Here is a 15,024-nt window from a genome sequence, read left to right as displayed (position 1 = left end):
TCTCTGCTACAATGAGTCATTCTCCAATTACATCATGAGCAGCAGTGACTTGAAAGTTCCCTCAGTCCAGGGAACATGTTTACTAACTAGCCCACAGCCATGAAAACACACTAAAAAAATAATTTTTAAATTATGAGTAGCTAAAATGGGGGGTGGGTGGGATGAAATTACAGGTAGTCTGCATATTAGTCACTCAAAGACCTCATTGGGTTTCATACCTCAGGCTCTATGGTAGGGTAACACTTTCTGCAAAATGGCAAACAACTTACACTCACCAGAGGCAAGACTCACAGGTTAAGCCAATCTTTGGATCACAATCTGTGTGTGTGTGTTGGTACTGGGGCTTGAACTCAGGGCCTCCTGCTCTTTGCTTGGCTTTTTTGTTCAAAGCTGATGCTCTACCACTTGTGAGTCATACCTCTACTTCTAGCTTTTTGCTGGTTAACTGGAGATAAGAGTCTCATGAACTTTCCTGCCAAGGCTGGCTTGTAACTGTGATTTTCAGAGCTCAGCCACTTGAGTAGCTAGGATTACAGCCAAGAGCCATCGACACCTGGCTGGATCACAATTTTATAAAACTGGTATTGAAACCAAAGAAAGGAGAGGTACCGTAGGATATTGTGGCTGGGTTTATGCTGCAAAACACATCTTGTGGGTCATCTCTTTATAGTAATAATGCATATTTCCTCTCTGTTCAGCTACAAGGAAGAAAACTGATCTTTCCAGGCAGGGCTTCCAGATGAGGCAGTCCTATAAAACAACCAAGACACAGGGACCTTGCCCCCAAACTGACAGCATTATTTGTCTCCTGATGAGGCAGACACAGCATAGACATCCAAAAGACAGTCACATAGAACACAATGTAGAAGAGTAATAAAGACCCAACAGCTCAGCGGTCACATTTTAACAGCAAACCTTTCCCATAGAGAGTAACTATGAGAAAGCAAACTCACAATATTGTATGACTGGCAATGGCTGGCTGCAGGCATAATTAAAGATCACTGAAAAACACTGAGTTTTTATCCTCCCTTTTTCATGTCCAGTTGTGAAACAAGCCATCTGACAGAACTTCCCACTGAAAGGAGGGCAGCAGGATCTGACTCAGGAAATGTCTTGGTTGCTAGGATGAACATAAAAATAAAGAAGCCATTGCTATCTCTAGAACAACAGATAAACCCAAAAACCCGAGGTGATGCTCTTCCTCTGCACTAAGGAAATCTCATTAAGGCTGAGACGCTGGGCTTCCTCTAGGAAGAGCACAATACTGTTTCTCACCTTCTTCTACATTCCCTTTCACTAACAGATAGATGGAGGCAACAAGGACGCCTAAACCATGGCCCCTGTTTGTCATGAAGTTACCGGAAGCATGTTCCATTAACCTCAGCATCCCAGATTGGAGCTCTGTACTGCTCAGGTGATGGAGCAGCCTCACCAGCTGGTAGAAGCAATAGCAGTGGAGGCAACAGGATGTAACCAGACTGAAGTGAAATGGACAGTTATCTCAGGGGAAAAGGGCTATGGGTAAAAGGAAAATGGTGGTAACTTCAGGTCACAGAGCTTAAAGAATGAAGTAAAACAGAATGAAGACATATACTGAAATCAAGTTTCCAACCCTTAAAAGGGAGGCTGTGAGGAGTCACTATGTCCTCTAGCGAAGTATCTGCCAGTCTAACAATCTTCCTGCCGAGCACCACCCTCCTTTCTCCCATTCCTACTGACTCTTGGCACTGAGGAGCTGATTCTCCTTCCTGCAGAAACTTCCAGTCCCACTTTGCCCTTCTCTGACGCCTTGCCCTTCCTCAAGATCCACGGTGAGGACTCATATTTTTTGTTACTAGCTGAACTAGACTCCTCTACTCCCAACCCTTTGGACCTGATCTTCCTTTATACTACTTTCAGTCCAATGGGCACAAAGCTTAGCTGCCTTCAAAGTGAGTTTTCCATTCTGAGAAATGGAAATATCAAAAACAAAACTTATTGAAAAAAAAAAAACAAAAATAAAAACAGTGTTGAGACTTCCAGTTTTTCAAGGAGCTTATCTAGTTCTGGGGTACCATGGGGTATGCAAAATGCTGGAGCCCCACTCAGAGTATGGCTGTGTGCTTCTTCCAAGCCCCAGGGCTACAGGGGAAACAAAGTCTGCACAGAGACTCCCAATTCTTCATATTCTCTCTTGTTTTTCCTCGTTCTTCTTTACATTTGGCTCTTCAAACTGGAGCTTGGCAATCAGATGCCTAGGTAAAACACAGAAGGAAGAAGTTAGGATGGTTTGGTTCAACAGTATACAACCAAAATGGAGTGACAGAACAAACTAGCTGCTGGAGGTTGGAGAAGTGAAGCTGAAAAGGAGAATAGAGCTTAGACAGCCAGATGCTTGTGCAAACATCACAGCTGGCTGGGGATATGGAGATGACTTCTGTGTCAAGCATATTATTGAGTGCCAAAATGAGGTTCTGAAATAAATGAGGAAATATATCCTATAACATTACTCATATTCTCTATTCTCTTACCTTTTAGTTTACTACCACCCACTTTCCCTTACTTTTTCCTCTGACCCACTTGGTCTAGAGGCTAAAAAGAAAACTAAGACAGGAAGTGGTATATTTTTCAAAAACAGTTATTTTTCAGATAAGGTCTCTTATTTTTGCCCAGAGCTATTCTCAGACCCCAGTCTTCCAACTTATGTCTCTTGTATAGCTGGAATCATAGCTGTGAACACCACCACCTAGCTTGTTAGTTGAGATGAAGTTCTCACTAACTTTTTGCCTAAACACATTCCACATTTTCTTGCTGTATTATTTTTTTTTCCCGGTTATGGTGCTTGAACTTTGGGCTTGGGCGCTGTCCCTTTGCTCTTCAGCTCAAGGCGAGCACTCTACCGCTTGAGCTACAGTGCCACTTCCAGTTTTCTAGTGGTTTATTGGAGATAAGAGTCTTACGGACTTTCCTGCATGGGCTGGCTTTGAACTGTGATCCTCAGATCTCAGGCTCTTGTGTAGCTAGGATTACAGACGTGAGCCACCAGGGCCCAGCTCCTTTTTTTTTTTGGTCAGTTGTGGGGCTTGAATTCAGGACTTGGGTGCTGTCCCTGGGCTTTTGTGTTCAAGGCTAGTGTGCTAACACTTTGAGCTACAGCACTATTCCCAGTTTTCTGGTGGTTAATTGGAGACAAAAGTCTCATGGACCTTCTTACCTGGGCTGGCTCTGAACCATGATTCCCAGATCTCAGCTTCTTAAGTAGCTAGAATTATGAGCATGAGCCACCGGCACCTGGCTATTTGGCACATTTTAAAGTATTTCCTGCCCCCACCCCCCTCCTTTTCTTTAGTGGTAATGGAACTTGAACTCAGGGATTTGCATTTGCTGGGCAAGTGTTGATCCCTTGAACCATGACCCCAGCCTTCTTTCATTCTTTCCTCCTTGCCTCCTCTCCTCTCTCCTTCTCTCTTTTTCTTTGTGCTGGGCCTGGGGCTTGTACTCAGGGACCAGATAGGTGCTATCTCTGAGTATTTTTGTTCAAAGCTAGTGCTCTACCATTTGAGCCACAGCTCTACTTCTAGCTTTTCTTCTTCTTTTTCCCCTACTTATAGATAAGAGTCTCACAGACTTTCCTGCCTAGGCTGGCTTCAAACCACAATCCTCAGATCTCAGTCTCCTGAGTAGCTAGGATTACAGGCATGATCCACTGGCACTTGGCTTTATGTTTTTTGGGTATTTGTATTTTTTTTGTCAGTTGTGGGGTTTCAACTAAGGCCTGGATGCTGTCCCTGAGCCTCTTTGTGTTCAAGGCTAGTGCTCCACCACTTGAGTAACAGTGCTACTTCTGGGTTTGAAGTGGCTAATTGGAGATAAGAGTCTCATGGGCTGGCGTCGAACCATGATCCTCAGATCTCAGCTTCCTAAGTAGCTAGGATTACAAGCACCCAGCTCTTTTTTTTTTTTTTTTTTGGGTCCGGTTGTGGGGCCTGAACTCTGGGTGCTGTCCCTCAGCTCTTCAGCTCAAGGCTAGCGCTCTACCACTAGAGCCACAGCGCCACTTCCGGCTTTTTTCTTTTTGCTCATGTGGTGCTGAGGAATTGAACCCAGGGCCTCATGCATGCAAGGCAAGCGCTCTACCATTGAGCCACCTTCCCAGCCCCCCAGCTCTTTTTTTAAAGTCTATATATAATTCAGTCTGGGAGCAGGGAATGTAGCTTAGTAGTAGTGTGTTATCTAGCATGCATGAAGCCCTGGGTTTGATTCCTCAGTACCACATAAACAGAAAAAGCCAGAAGTAGTGCTGTGGCTCAAGTGGTAGAGTGCTAGCCTTGAGCAAGAGAAGCTCAGGGACAGTGTCCAGGTCTCAAGATCAAGTCCCAGGACTGGCAAAAAAAAAAAATCTAGTCTGGCTTTGAATCAGTAATCCTCCTGTTTCAGTGCTAAGATAATAGTCATACACCATGCCCAGCCTAAGCATTTCTTGTCTGACTTTCTTCTAAACAGAGTACATACTCCTTGGTGAGTCCAGATGCCTGGATTGGGGGTACACATGGGGAATTGTGGGGAGGCATGATGCTCAACACAAGATGAAAACTGCCCAGTACATAGGCTGGGCAGGAAAGCAAAGAGTCCTTACCCTTGGTGGTGACCAACAGGAGGCCCTCGCTACGTGGAGGGCTCTACCTCTTGCTTCTGTTTGGAAATGAGCTGCGCTTCCTTTAGAGACAGGTATACCTCTTCCTGAGGATCATAGTAGTAGAACTTTCGGATATAAGATATCAGAGGTCTGTGAAAAATAGAGACACATATAAAGGATAAAATTATAAGACATACTCTTTTTTTTTTTTTTTGAGTCATGGGACTTGAATTCTGGGCCTGGGCACTTCAGCTCCCTGAGCTCTTCCACTCAAGGCTAGAGCTTTACCATTTAAGCCACAGTGCTACTCCTGGTTTTCTGGTGGTTAATTGGAACTAAGAGTCTTATGGACTTTCCTGCCCAGGCCGGCTTGGATCCGCAATCCTCTAATCTCACCTCCCAAGTAGCTAGGATTACAGGCATGTACCATCGGTGCTCAGGCAAAATATACTCCTTTTTTTTGTTTTGTTTTGTTTTGTCGGTCGTGGGGCTTGAATTCTGGGTTTGGGCGCTGTCCCTGTGCTCTTCAGCTCAAGGCAAGTGCTCTACTGCTTGAGCCACAGCACCATTTCCGATTTTCTAGTGGTTTATTGGAGATAAGTCTCACGGACTTTCCTGCCCGGGCTGGCTTTAAACTGTGATCCTCAGATCTCAGCCTCCTGAGTAGCTAGGATTACAGGCGTGAGCCACCAGCGCCCGGCTACTCCTTTGTTTAGCTCTTCTTTCTTCTTCATTCCTCTACGACTAACATAATACCAAGGACTTTCTGTCAACCTAACAAAATTCCTGCCTTCTCCTTCATTACAGTTTTGTCTCTCTCTCTCTTAACACTCCTACTCTGCTCTCCATGGGGCCCACAAAAAGGGCTGACAAACTCTCTTTCTCCATTTTCAGCTTCAGTGTGACAGCTCTAGTTAAGACACACGAAAAATGAAAGTATACTGCCTGTGAATACTTTAGGCCAGCCTCTGCCTGTGTGAGCAGCTTGCAGGACTCATTGCTATTTATAATCCACCCCAATTTCTTCCCCAATCTAAACAACCCCATTGTACTTAGGCAGTGGGAGATCCGGGATGTGATCTATTCGGACGAGCTGTCGGATCCGGAATCTGCAAAGGTGCTGCAGGGATTTGACATTGCTGAATCGGGACACTGGATAGAGCAGCTGAACTGGAGTTGGCGGCAGTCCTTCAAGAATGAAAACAAAGAATATTCAGAGGGAACGATGAAGCGAACTACAACTTCCTTATGAATAGAGTCCAGGGAGAGGTAATAGGGCTTCTTTATATATACATTCTGCATAAGTCTTTCTACAAAGGGCTCATTTTCCACTTGCAAAATAACTACTACAACATTTCACACTCAAGGAACTTGTTCTCCTCTACTGATGGCTTCCTCAGTATCAATTAGAACCCAGGACCTAATGCATGCCAGGCAGATGCTCTACCACCTTAGCAATGGACCAACCCAACATCATCATTCTTAGCTAAGAATCTTGCTCCTCAGAAGAGCCCAGTGTGAAACGCCTAGCTAGAGGGTTTGCTTGGGGCCAACTGGCCAATCCCAGGCTTGAAGCTTTCAGGGAAAGGCAAGAATTAAAAATCTCCCCTGTTGGGGACTTAAGAAACAAAGAACTCCCGCTCATCTGGTTGAACCACTACTAAATATCCCCACGCTGCTGATCACAAATATGGTATATAACAAGTGAACACTGTTATATATTACAGACTGTGATAGACAATTTGCTCCAGGAAAGTTAGAATGAACTAGTGACTTAGAAATTATGTAATCACTTAATCACAATAAAAAAAAAAAGAACCTCGGGGAAGGGAGGGAGGGAGGGGATGATAGGGGGAAAACAATGGAGGGGGTAACAATGTTCAAGAGGAAGTGTACTCATTACCTCACTCATGTAACTGTAACCCTCTGTATAGTATCTTTACAATAAAAAAAAAAAAAATCTCCCTGTTGGGTCTGAAGAGGATGAAGGTAAAGGAGAGGAGGTGGGCAAATGGTGAGTAAACACAGTCATAACAATACTCAATGTATATATGTGAAACTTGAGAGAATGGGTGAGGCTGGGTTAGATGCAGGGAGACAGGGAAGGGGTGACGTTGATCAAGATGCTTATACAGGGTTAAGAGATTTATCTCAGTAGAAGAGTACTTGCCTAGCAAGTACTGAATTTAGTTCTCAGAATCAGGGGTAAAAGAAAAGAATCTAGGAGTAATTCTAGTTTGCAAACATTCAGAAGTGAATTTCACATAATTGCCGTATAGGCAACTATAGCCATGCAGCCGGAGCAAGGAGGGGAACACAATGTATGGCACAATTCTGTGTCCCTAAGAAAGGACAAAACACTTCTCGGGAAGGCACCAGAGATTGATCACAAATCTCTAAGATGGGTCCTGGCTCCTTTCACAAATATCCATGAAATTACTTCTTCTGAGTATATCTTTTATCTTAGCAGCAATTTTGTGTGTGCTCTTATATGGAATCATATAATGAAAGACAGTTTTTGCCCTGGAATACTGGGCAGTCAGATATAGAAGATGAAATAGGAGCAAACGCTACCTAGAGTCCTAGGTAGTCCTATCTTGTTCTTCTATACCTTAGAAACCACTGAGAAAAAAGTAACGTGTCTGGTGTTTACTCTTTATTTTTCTTTGGTCGTGGGGCTTGATCTCAAGTCTTGGGCATTGACCTTGAGTTCCTTTTGCTCAAGGATAGTGTTCTAACACTTTGAGCTACAGCTCCACTTCCAACTTTCTGGTGGTTAATTAGAGATAACGAGTCTCACAGACTTCTGCCAAGGCTAGCTTTGAACCATGATCCTTACTCAGCCTCTTGAGTAGCTAGGATTACAGGTGTGAGCCACCAGCACTTGTCTTAGTGTTTACTCTTTGTTTTTTGCTTTTTGGGTCTGGTCGTGGGGCCTGAACTCTGGGCCTGGGTGCTGTCCCTCAGCTCTTCAGCTCAAGGCTAGAACTCTACCACTTGAGCCACAGCGCCACTTCTGGCTTTTTTCTTTTTGCTTATGTAGTGCTGAGGAATCGAACCCAGGGCCCTCATGCATGCAAGGCAAGTGCTCTACCACTGAGCCACCTTCCCAGCCCTTGTTTACTCTTTTGTCAGAATTATCTTAAAACTTTTACATAAATTAGTTTCTGCATTTTTTAAAACAACCCAACAAAATCACATACTATTGTCACCTTCATTTTGCTGATGAGGAAACTGAGGCAGACTAATATAACTAGTAGGAATAGGGATGGCACTCAGGTGTTTTGACTCCAGAACTGACAATTCATACATTTTCTCCTTGGCAGTGCTGGCTTTGAACTCAGGGACTTGTACTTGAGGGCTAGTGCTCTATCACTTGAGCCCTAGAAACTACAGTGTGTGTGTGTGTGTGTATGTGTAGCTCAAATATAGAGTTCTTCTGCTCAAGGCTAGTGCTCTACCACTTTGAGCCACAGCATCACTTCCAGTATTCTGGCGGTTAATTGGAGATGAGAGTCTCACAAACTTTTTTGACCCTGCTGACTTATAATCATGACCCTCAGATTTCAGTCTCTTGAGTAGTTAGGATTACAGGTGTAAGCCACCAGCACCTGGCTAGAAATACTTTTCAGCTCTACAACATATATTATTGGTTCCCAGCTGGGAATGATTTTGGCATCTGAGAATATCTGAAGGAATAATTCTGACTATCACAACCTGGGGAAGAATGCTACTCTACTCAATAGAAGTCAATGATGCTGCTAAATGTCCTCCAGTCCTCTAGCACAGGATAGCTCTCTGTAACAAAACTGTTCAGCCTAAAATGTCATGGTACCAAGGGCCGCAAGTTGAGAAACCCCAGTACCTAAAATAGGGAAGGCATGTCATAGAGTAATTATAAGCTTAATGATGGTTACAAAAGATGAAGTTATTTTCTCAAAGAGTTGTCCAACCAGGCACTGGCAGCTCATGCCTGTAATTCTGGCTACTCAGGAGGGTGAGATTGAGGTTTGAAGCTCCCACTTGGCCAAAAAAGTCTGTAAATTTGTTATCTCCAATTAACTACCAAAAAGCCAGAAATGGAGTTATGGCTCAAATGATAAAGCATTAGACTTGAGTGAAAAAGCTCAGTGCCCAGGCCCTGAGTACAAGTCTCAATACCAGCAAAAAAAAAAAAAAAAATCCAATTTAAAGTGTGATTTTTTGGTGGTGGGGGGGAGGGGTGTCAGTCATGGGGCTTGAACTCAGGCTTGGGCACTGTCCCTGAGCTCTTTTGCTCAAGGATAGTGCTCTACCACTTTGAGCCACAGCACTACTTCCAGTTTTCTGGTAGTTAGCTGGAAATAATAGTCTTTCAGACTTCCCTGCCCAGGCTAGCTTTAAACCATGATCCTATCAGATCTCAGCCTGCTGAGTAGCTAGGATTACAGGTATGAGCCACCAGAGCCCAGCTTGCAAAGAAATATCTTACCTATGACACTCAACATAGGTCCTAAAAGAAGCACTATACTAATAAACATATTCTACCTTCTTCATGTAGTTTCCACAAGTGCCAACAAGTTCAAATTTTTTAATATGATTACTGCTATCTTTTTCTGTAATAAAGTAATGATCAAGAATCTGACCAAGGGCTGGAAATGTGCTTAGTGGTAGAGTGCTTGCCTAGCATGCATAAAGCCCTGGGTTTGATTCCTCAGTATCACATAAACAGAAAAAGCTGGAAGTGGCACTGCAGCTCAAGTGGTAGAATGCTAGCCTTGAACAAAAGCAGCTCAGGAATAGTGCCCAGCCCTTGAGTTCAAGCTCTAGGATTGGCAAAAAAAAAAGTATCTGACCAACTTTTTAGCACAACAGTTACTTAATAAACAGTAGTCTTTTTTGGGGGGGGGGTCTGGTTGTGGGGCCTAAACTCTGGGCCTGGGGCGCTGTCCCTCAGCTCTTCAGCTCAAGGCTAGTGCTTTACCACTTGAGCCACATACAGCGCCACTTCTGGCTTTTTTCTTTTTGCTTATGTGGTGCTGAAGAATTGAACCCAGGGTCTCATGCATATAAGGCAAGCGCTCTACCACTAAGCCACCTTCCCAGCCCTAGTCTTTTTATAATATAAGAACGTTAGTTAAAATTTCTGTAGACAGAAAGAATACATTTGGGAAATAAAATGAATTGTAGTTGAGGAGTCCAAGGTTCTAGTCTCTTAATACTTAAAGCAGAGATGCTACAGAGTCCTGATTCCTCTCTGAGTTACACAGAATACTCACAAGCAGCTGATTACCATGCCCCTGTCAATCACCACCATGGTTGGTACTATATATGGCTCTTGCCTTTGTTTTCCTACTCTTCCCCTCTTTGTAGCTACCAGCTGTTTGAGGGTAGTGATATGGCTTAATTTTTATACTACATTACAAAATAAAGGTGTTATTAAATACCCCCCAAATCCACAAGCTTCATGAACTGCTAAGCAGTCATTTCCTATGAGGAAGAATTCTAACTTTCCCTTCAACCAAGTTAATGGCATGAGATCCAACCGTGTTGACAGTACTAAGGCAAATACTAAATGAAGTGAGAATTAATACAGTTCACATCCTGTCATGCCTTATTTGAATCACCCGAGATATAAAACATTCATATCACCTGGTTCAATCATGTTTCTGATGTTCTGCCTGAGGTTCCCCAGCAACTCCTTTTTAGAGCAACTTCTTGACATACTGTTTATTAATCTTAATTTAACTTAATAAAAAAGTATAAAGTTTTTGTTTGTTTTTGTCAGTCATGGGGCTTACACTTGGGGCCTGGGTGCTGTCCCTCAGCCCTTCAGCTCAAGGTGAGTACTCATGGACTTTCTGCCTGAGCTGGCTTTGAACCTCGATCCTCAGATCTCAGCCTCCTGAGTAGCTAGGATCACAGGCATAAACAACCAGTGCCTGACTCTCTCTCTTTTTTGTGCCAGTCCTGGGGCTTAAACTCAGGGCCTGGGTGCTATCCCTGAGCTTTTTTTGCTCGACTGGTGCTCTACCACAGCTCCACTTCTCATTTTTCAGAGATTAATCAGAGATAAGAATCTCACAGGGGCTGGGAAGGTGGCTCAATGGTAGAGTGCTTGCCTCCCATGCATGAGGCCCTAGGTTGGATTCCTCAGCAACACATAAGCAGAAAAAGCTGAAAGTGGTGCTGTGGATCAAGTGGTAGAGCACTAGCCTCGAGCTGAAGAGCTGAGGGACAGTGCTCAGGCCCAGAGTTCAGACCCCACAACAGACACACAAAAAAAAGTCTCACAGACTTTCTTTCCCAGGATGGCTTCAAACTGTAATCCTCAGATCTTAGCCTCCTGAGTAGCTAGGATTACAGGCATGAGCCACTGATGCCTGGCCTAAAATTCTCATTTTAAGTTACTGGTTTCCTACAAATATCTAGTGCTTGTCAGTTTTCTTTTCTCAGGGCTAGAAAAGCAGATTCTGGGAATGGGAAGGTGGTTCAGTGGTAGAGTGCTTGCCTCACATACATGAGGCTATGGGTTGGATTCCTCAGCACCACATAAACAGAAAAAGCTGGAAGTGGTGCTGTGGCTCTAGTGGTAGGGCCCCAGCCTTGAGCTGAAGAGCTGAGGGACAGCACCCAGGCCCAGAGTTCAGGCCGCACGACCGACAAACAAAACAAAAAACTAATAGAGATGGCAAGTTTAGCACAATATGGGCAACCCTACAACAGATACCTCCTAACAGAGAATGAATCTGGCCTCCTAGACATTTACTCACCATTGCCTTTTGGGTGAACACCTCACACACCTTTCTGCTTCTTAGAAAATGACCTGAGATGTTTTGGGGGTTTTGTTGTTGTTGGTGGTGGTGTTTTTGCCTTTTTTGTTTTTGATGTTTTTCCTTTTGGGAGGGTAACAGGGGTCACAGAAAGGATGAACAAAAGCAATCATGAGGACTGGGAAGTGGCTCAGTGGCAAAGTGCTTGCCTTGTATGCATGAGGCCCTGGGTTTGATTCCTCAGTACCACATAAGCAGAAAAGGCTGAAAGTGGCATTGTGGCTCAAGTAGTAGAACACTAGCCTTGAGCTGAAGAGCTGAGGGACAGCGCCTAGGCCAAGAGTTCAGGCCCATGACTGAACCCCCCCAAAAAGCAATCATGCTATTCAGTATATACAAAGTGAAAAATGACCTATGTAACTTGTGGGCAGAGACAGGAGGGGGAAATTGAGGGAAAATAAAGGAAGAGATAACATTATCCAAAAAAAAGAAATGTACTCATAACTTATGAAATGATAGGCACTTGTATGACACATCAATAGTTAACATTTTTGGGGCGGGAGGTCCAGTCTTGGGGCCTGAACTCTGGGCCTGGGCGCTGTCCCTCAGCTCTTCAGCTCAAGGCTAGCACTCTACCACTTGAGCCACAGCGCCACTTTCAGCTTTTTTCTTTGTTGCTTATGTGGTGCTGAGGAATCAAACCCAGGGCCTCAGGCATACAAGGCAAGCACTCTACCACTGAACCATCTTCCCAGCCCCTAATTTTTTTTTTTTTAAAGAAAATGAACTGAGAACACTCTCTTGCATGCAGTGTTGAGATGCCTGGATCATCAAGAAGACATTGTAGAATTTTAAATGTTTACATGATGCCTGGACATCAGGTGGGAGCTGTTTTCTCAAATTTATTAGAAGCTAAGTATGTTGCAGGATTAACATACAAAGGCAGGAGATTAGCCACTGCACTTTAGAAAGAATGCTTTTTAATTTTTTTGGGGGGGGGGGTCCAGTCGTGGGGCCTGAACTCTGGGCCTGGCCACTGTCCCTCAGCTCTTCAGCTCAAGGCTAGCGCTCTACCACTTGAGCCACAGCACCACTTCCAGCTTTTCTTTTTGCTTATGTGGTGCTGAGGAATCGAACCCAGGGCCTCATGCATGCAAGGCAAGCGCACTACCACTGAGCCACCTTCCCAGCCCTAATTTTTTTTGTCAGTTATAGGGCTTGAACTCTGGGCCTGGGCACTGTCCCTCAGCTCTTCAGCTCAAGGCGAGCGCTCTACCACTTGAGCCACAGGGCCACTTCTGGTTTTCTGGTGGTTTCTTGGAGATAGGAGTCTCACGGTCTTTCCTGCCCCGGCTGGTTTTAAACCACGATCCTCAGATCTCAGCCTCCTGAGTAGCTAGGATTATAGGCGTGAGCCACCAGCACCTGGTTTTTACATTTTTTTTTAATTTTTATTTTTTATTGTGATTAAGTGATTACATACATTTCACAAATGTCATAATCTTGTGAGATAGTGATACTTGAAGTCACAAACACATTCTAAACTTCATGGGGCAAATTGTCTTTATTGTGGGGAAGAATGCTTTCTTAACCACTAGGGAAAAAAAGCTTAAGTGTGGCCTTTGGAAGCAGGGAGAATTTTGATACTATACTGGATCATACCAAGTTTACAGATAGCCTTACCTGGAACCCTGGATCTCAAGAAATAGAGAAATTTCCCATTTTTAGAGTGCATGATGGCTCTCTTAATGAACTCAACCACAGACTGACAGCGATCTTCAAACTTGGGATGGCACCATAAGCTGAAGGTTCCTGAAATGTAAAGTTAAGAAGTAAAACTTTTAATATGCACATGGTAGCTCATGCCTATAATCTGGCTACTTGGGAGGCTGAGATTGGGAGAATCCAGGTTTAAGGGCAGCCCAGGCAAACATTTCAAGAGATTCCATTTCAAAAGAAGAAGCTGCGGCTCAGAAGGTGGCTCAGTGGTAGAGCGCTTGTCTTGCATACATGAGGCCTGGGTTCGATTCCCTAGCACCACATAAACAAAAAGAAAAAAAAGCTGGAAGTGGCGCTGTGGCTCAAGTGGTAGAGTGCTAGCCTTGAGCTGAAGAGCTGAGGGACAGCGCCCAGGCCCAGAGTTCAGGCCCCATGACCGGACCCAAAAAAAAAAAAAATCAAAAGAAGAAGCTGGGTCTAGTGGCATAAGTCTGTCTTGCGAGCTACAGGAAAAAGTATAAAATAGGAGGACTGAAGTCCAGGCCTGAGCAAAAAGCAAAAAGCAAAACATATCTCAATGTGAAGGTTGGAGATAACGCTCAGTGGTGAAGCACTTGACTAGGAAGTACAAAGCCCTGAGTCCCTAAGTTCAAACAATAGTACCACCACAAAGAGTTTTCTTTTTTTTTTTTTTGTCAGTCATGGATCTTGATCTCTGGGCCTGGGTGCTGTCCTTGAGTTCTTCAGCTCAAAGTGAGTAACTCTACCACCTGAGCCACAGTGCCACTTCGGGTTTTCTGGAGGTAAATAGGAGATAAGAGTCTCATAGACATTCCCGCCCAGGTTGGCTTTGAACCAGGATTCTCAGCTCTCAGCCTGAGTAGCTAGGATTACAGGTATAAGCCACCAGCACTCGGCAAGAATTTTTTTATTTTATTTTATTTTTTTTGTCAGTTGTGGGCCTGAACTCTGGGCCTGGGCACTGTCCCTCAGCTCTTCAGCTCAAGGTTAATCCTCTACTACTTGAGCCACAGCGCCACTTCCGGCTTTTTCTGTTTATGTGGTGCTGAAGAATCGAACCCAGGGCCTCATGCATGCAAGGCAAGCACTCTACGACTGAGCCACCTTCCCAGCCCTTGGCAAGAATTTTTTTAAAACATACTTTTTTTATGGAGGTACTGGGGATTGACCTCAAAGCCTCATATATATTAAGAACTCTATCACTTAAGCTAAATCCCCAGACATTTTAATCAATCAATAATTAATCAATATTTTGAGACAGTCTCCCTTACCTTTGCCTGGGCTGGTTTCAAACTTAAAATCATCCTGTTTCCACCTGTAGAGGAGCTGCTATTTATGGACATGTGCCATCACACCTTGCTACAAACTTTAGAATGATGAGAAGTGCTGGCTGTGGTGACACACATCTATAATCCCAGCACTTGGGAAGTTAAGGTAGGGCGATTGAGCGTTTAAGGCCAACCTTGGCAACACAATGAGTTCTAGGCCAGCTTAGGCTATATGGAGAGAGAATCCGGCACCTCATCCTCCATGGGGGTATAACTTCTAGAATTCTATGTTCCAACATGTGACTACATTGCTATCTTAGGCTCAAGTCTAAAATCCTAGCAATGCAGGAGGCTGAAATCTGAGAATTAAGGTTTGAAGCCAGGAGACAAATCTGAGACTCTTCAATTAATCATTAAAAAGCTAGAACTAGCCAGGCACCAGTGGCTCATGCCTGTAATCCTAGCTACTCAGGAAGCTAGATCTTAGGATCATGGTTCAAAGTCAGCCTAGGCAGGAAAGTCTGTGAGACTCTTTTTTTTTTTTTTGTCGGCCATGGGGCTTGAACTCTGGGCCTGGGTGCTGTCCCTCAGCCTCTTCAGCTCAAGGCGAGCCCTCTACCACTTGAGCTACAGCGCCACTTCCGGTTTT

General features: G+C 44.2%; 1 protein-coding gene across 1 annotated transcript in view; it reads right to left on the bottom strand.

The window, feature by feature from the left end:
• Nucleotides 1-480: 480 nt before the first annotated feature.
• The window catches only part of Socs7 (suppressor of cytokine signaling 7), a 34,946-nt gene continuing 20,402 nt past the window's right edge, over nucleotides 481-15,024 (bottom strand). The window contains exons 7-10 of the mRNA XM_013038079.1: nucleotides 13,051-13,179; nucleotides 5,668-5,803; nucleotides 4,616-4,765; nucleotides 481-2,234 (exon numbers count right to left, since the gene is read on the bottom strand). Coding sequence (XP_012893533.1) covers nucleotides 4,645-4,765; nucleotides 5,668-5,803; nucleotides 13,051-13,179 — 386 coding nt within the window. The 3' untranslated portion in view covers nucleotides 481-2,234; nucleotides 4,616-4,644. The remainder of the gene's footprint in view (nucleotides 2,235-4,615; nucleotides 4,766-5,667; nucleotides 5,804-13,050; nucleotides 13,180-15,024) is intronic.

The sequence above is a fragment of the Dipodomys ordii genome, unplaced genomic scaffold, assembly GCF_000151885.1.
Source record: "Dipodomys ordii isolate 6190 unplaced genomic scaffold, Dord_2.0 Scaffold7, whole genome shotgun sequence".
Lineage (NCBI taxonomy): Eukaryota > Metazoa > Chordata > Mammalia > Rodentia > Heteromyidae > Dipodomys > Dipodomys ordii.
Note: the sequence above shows the minus strand (reverse complement) of the source record. Positions and strands in the feature narration are given on the sequence as shown.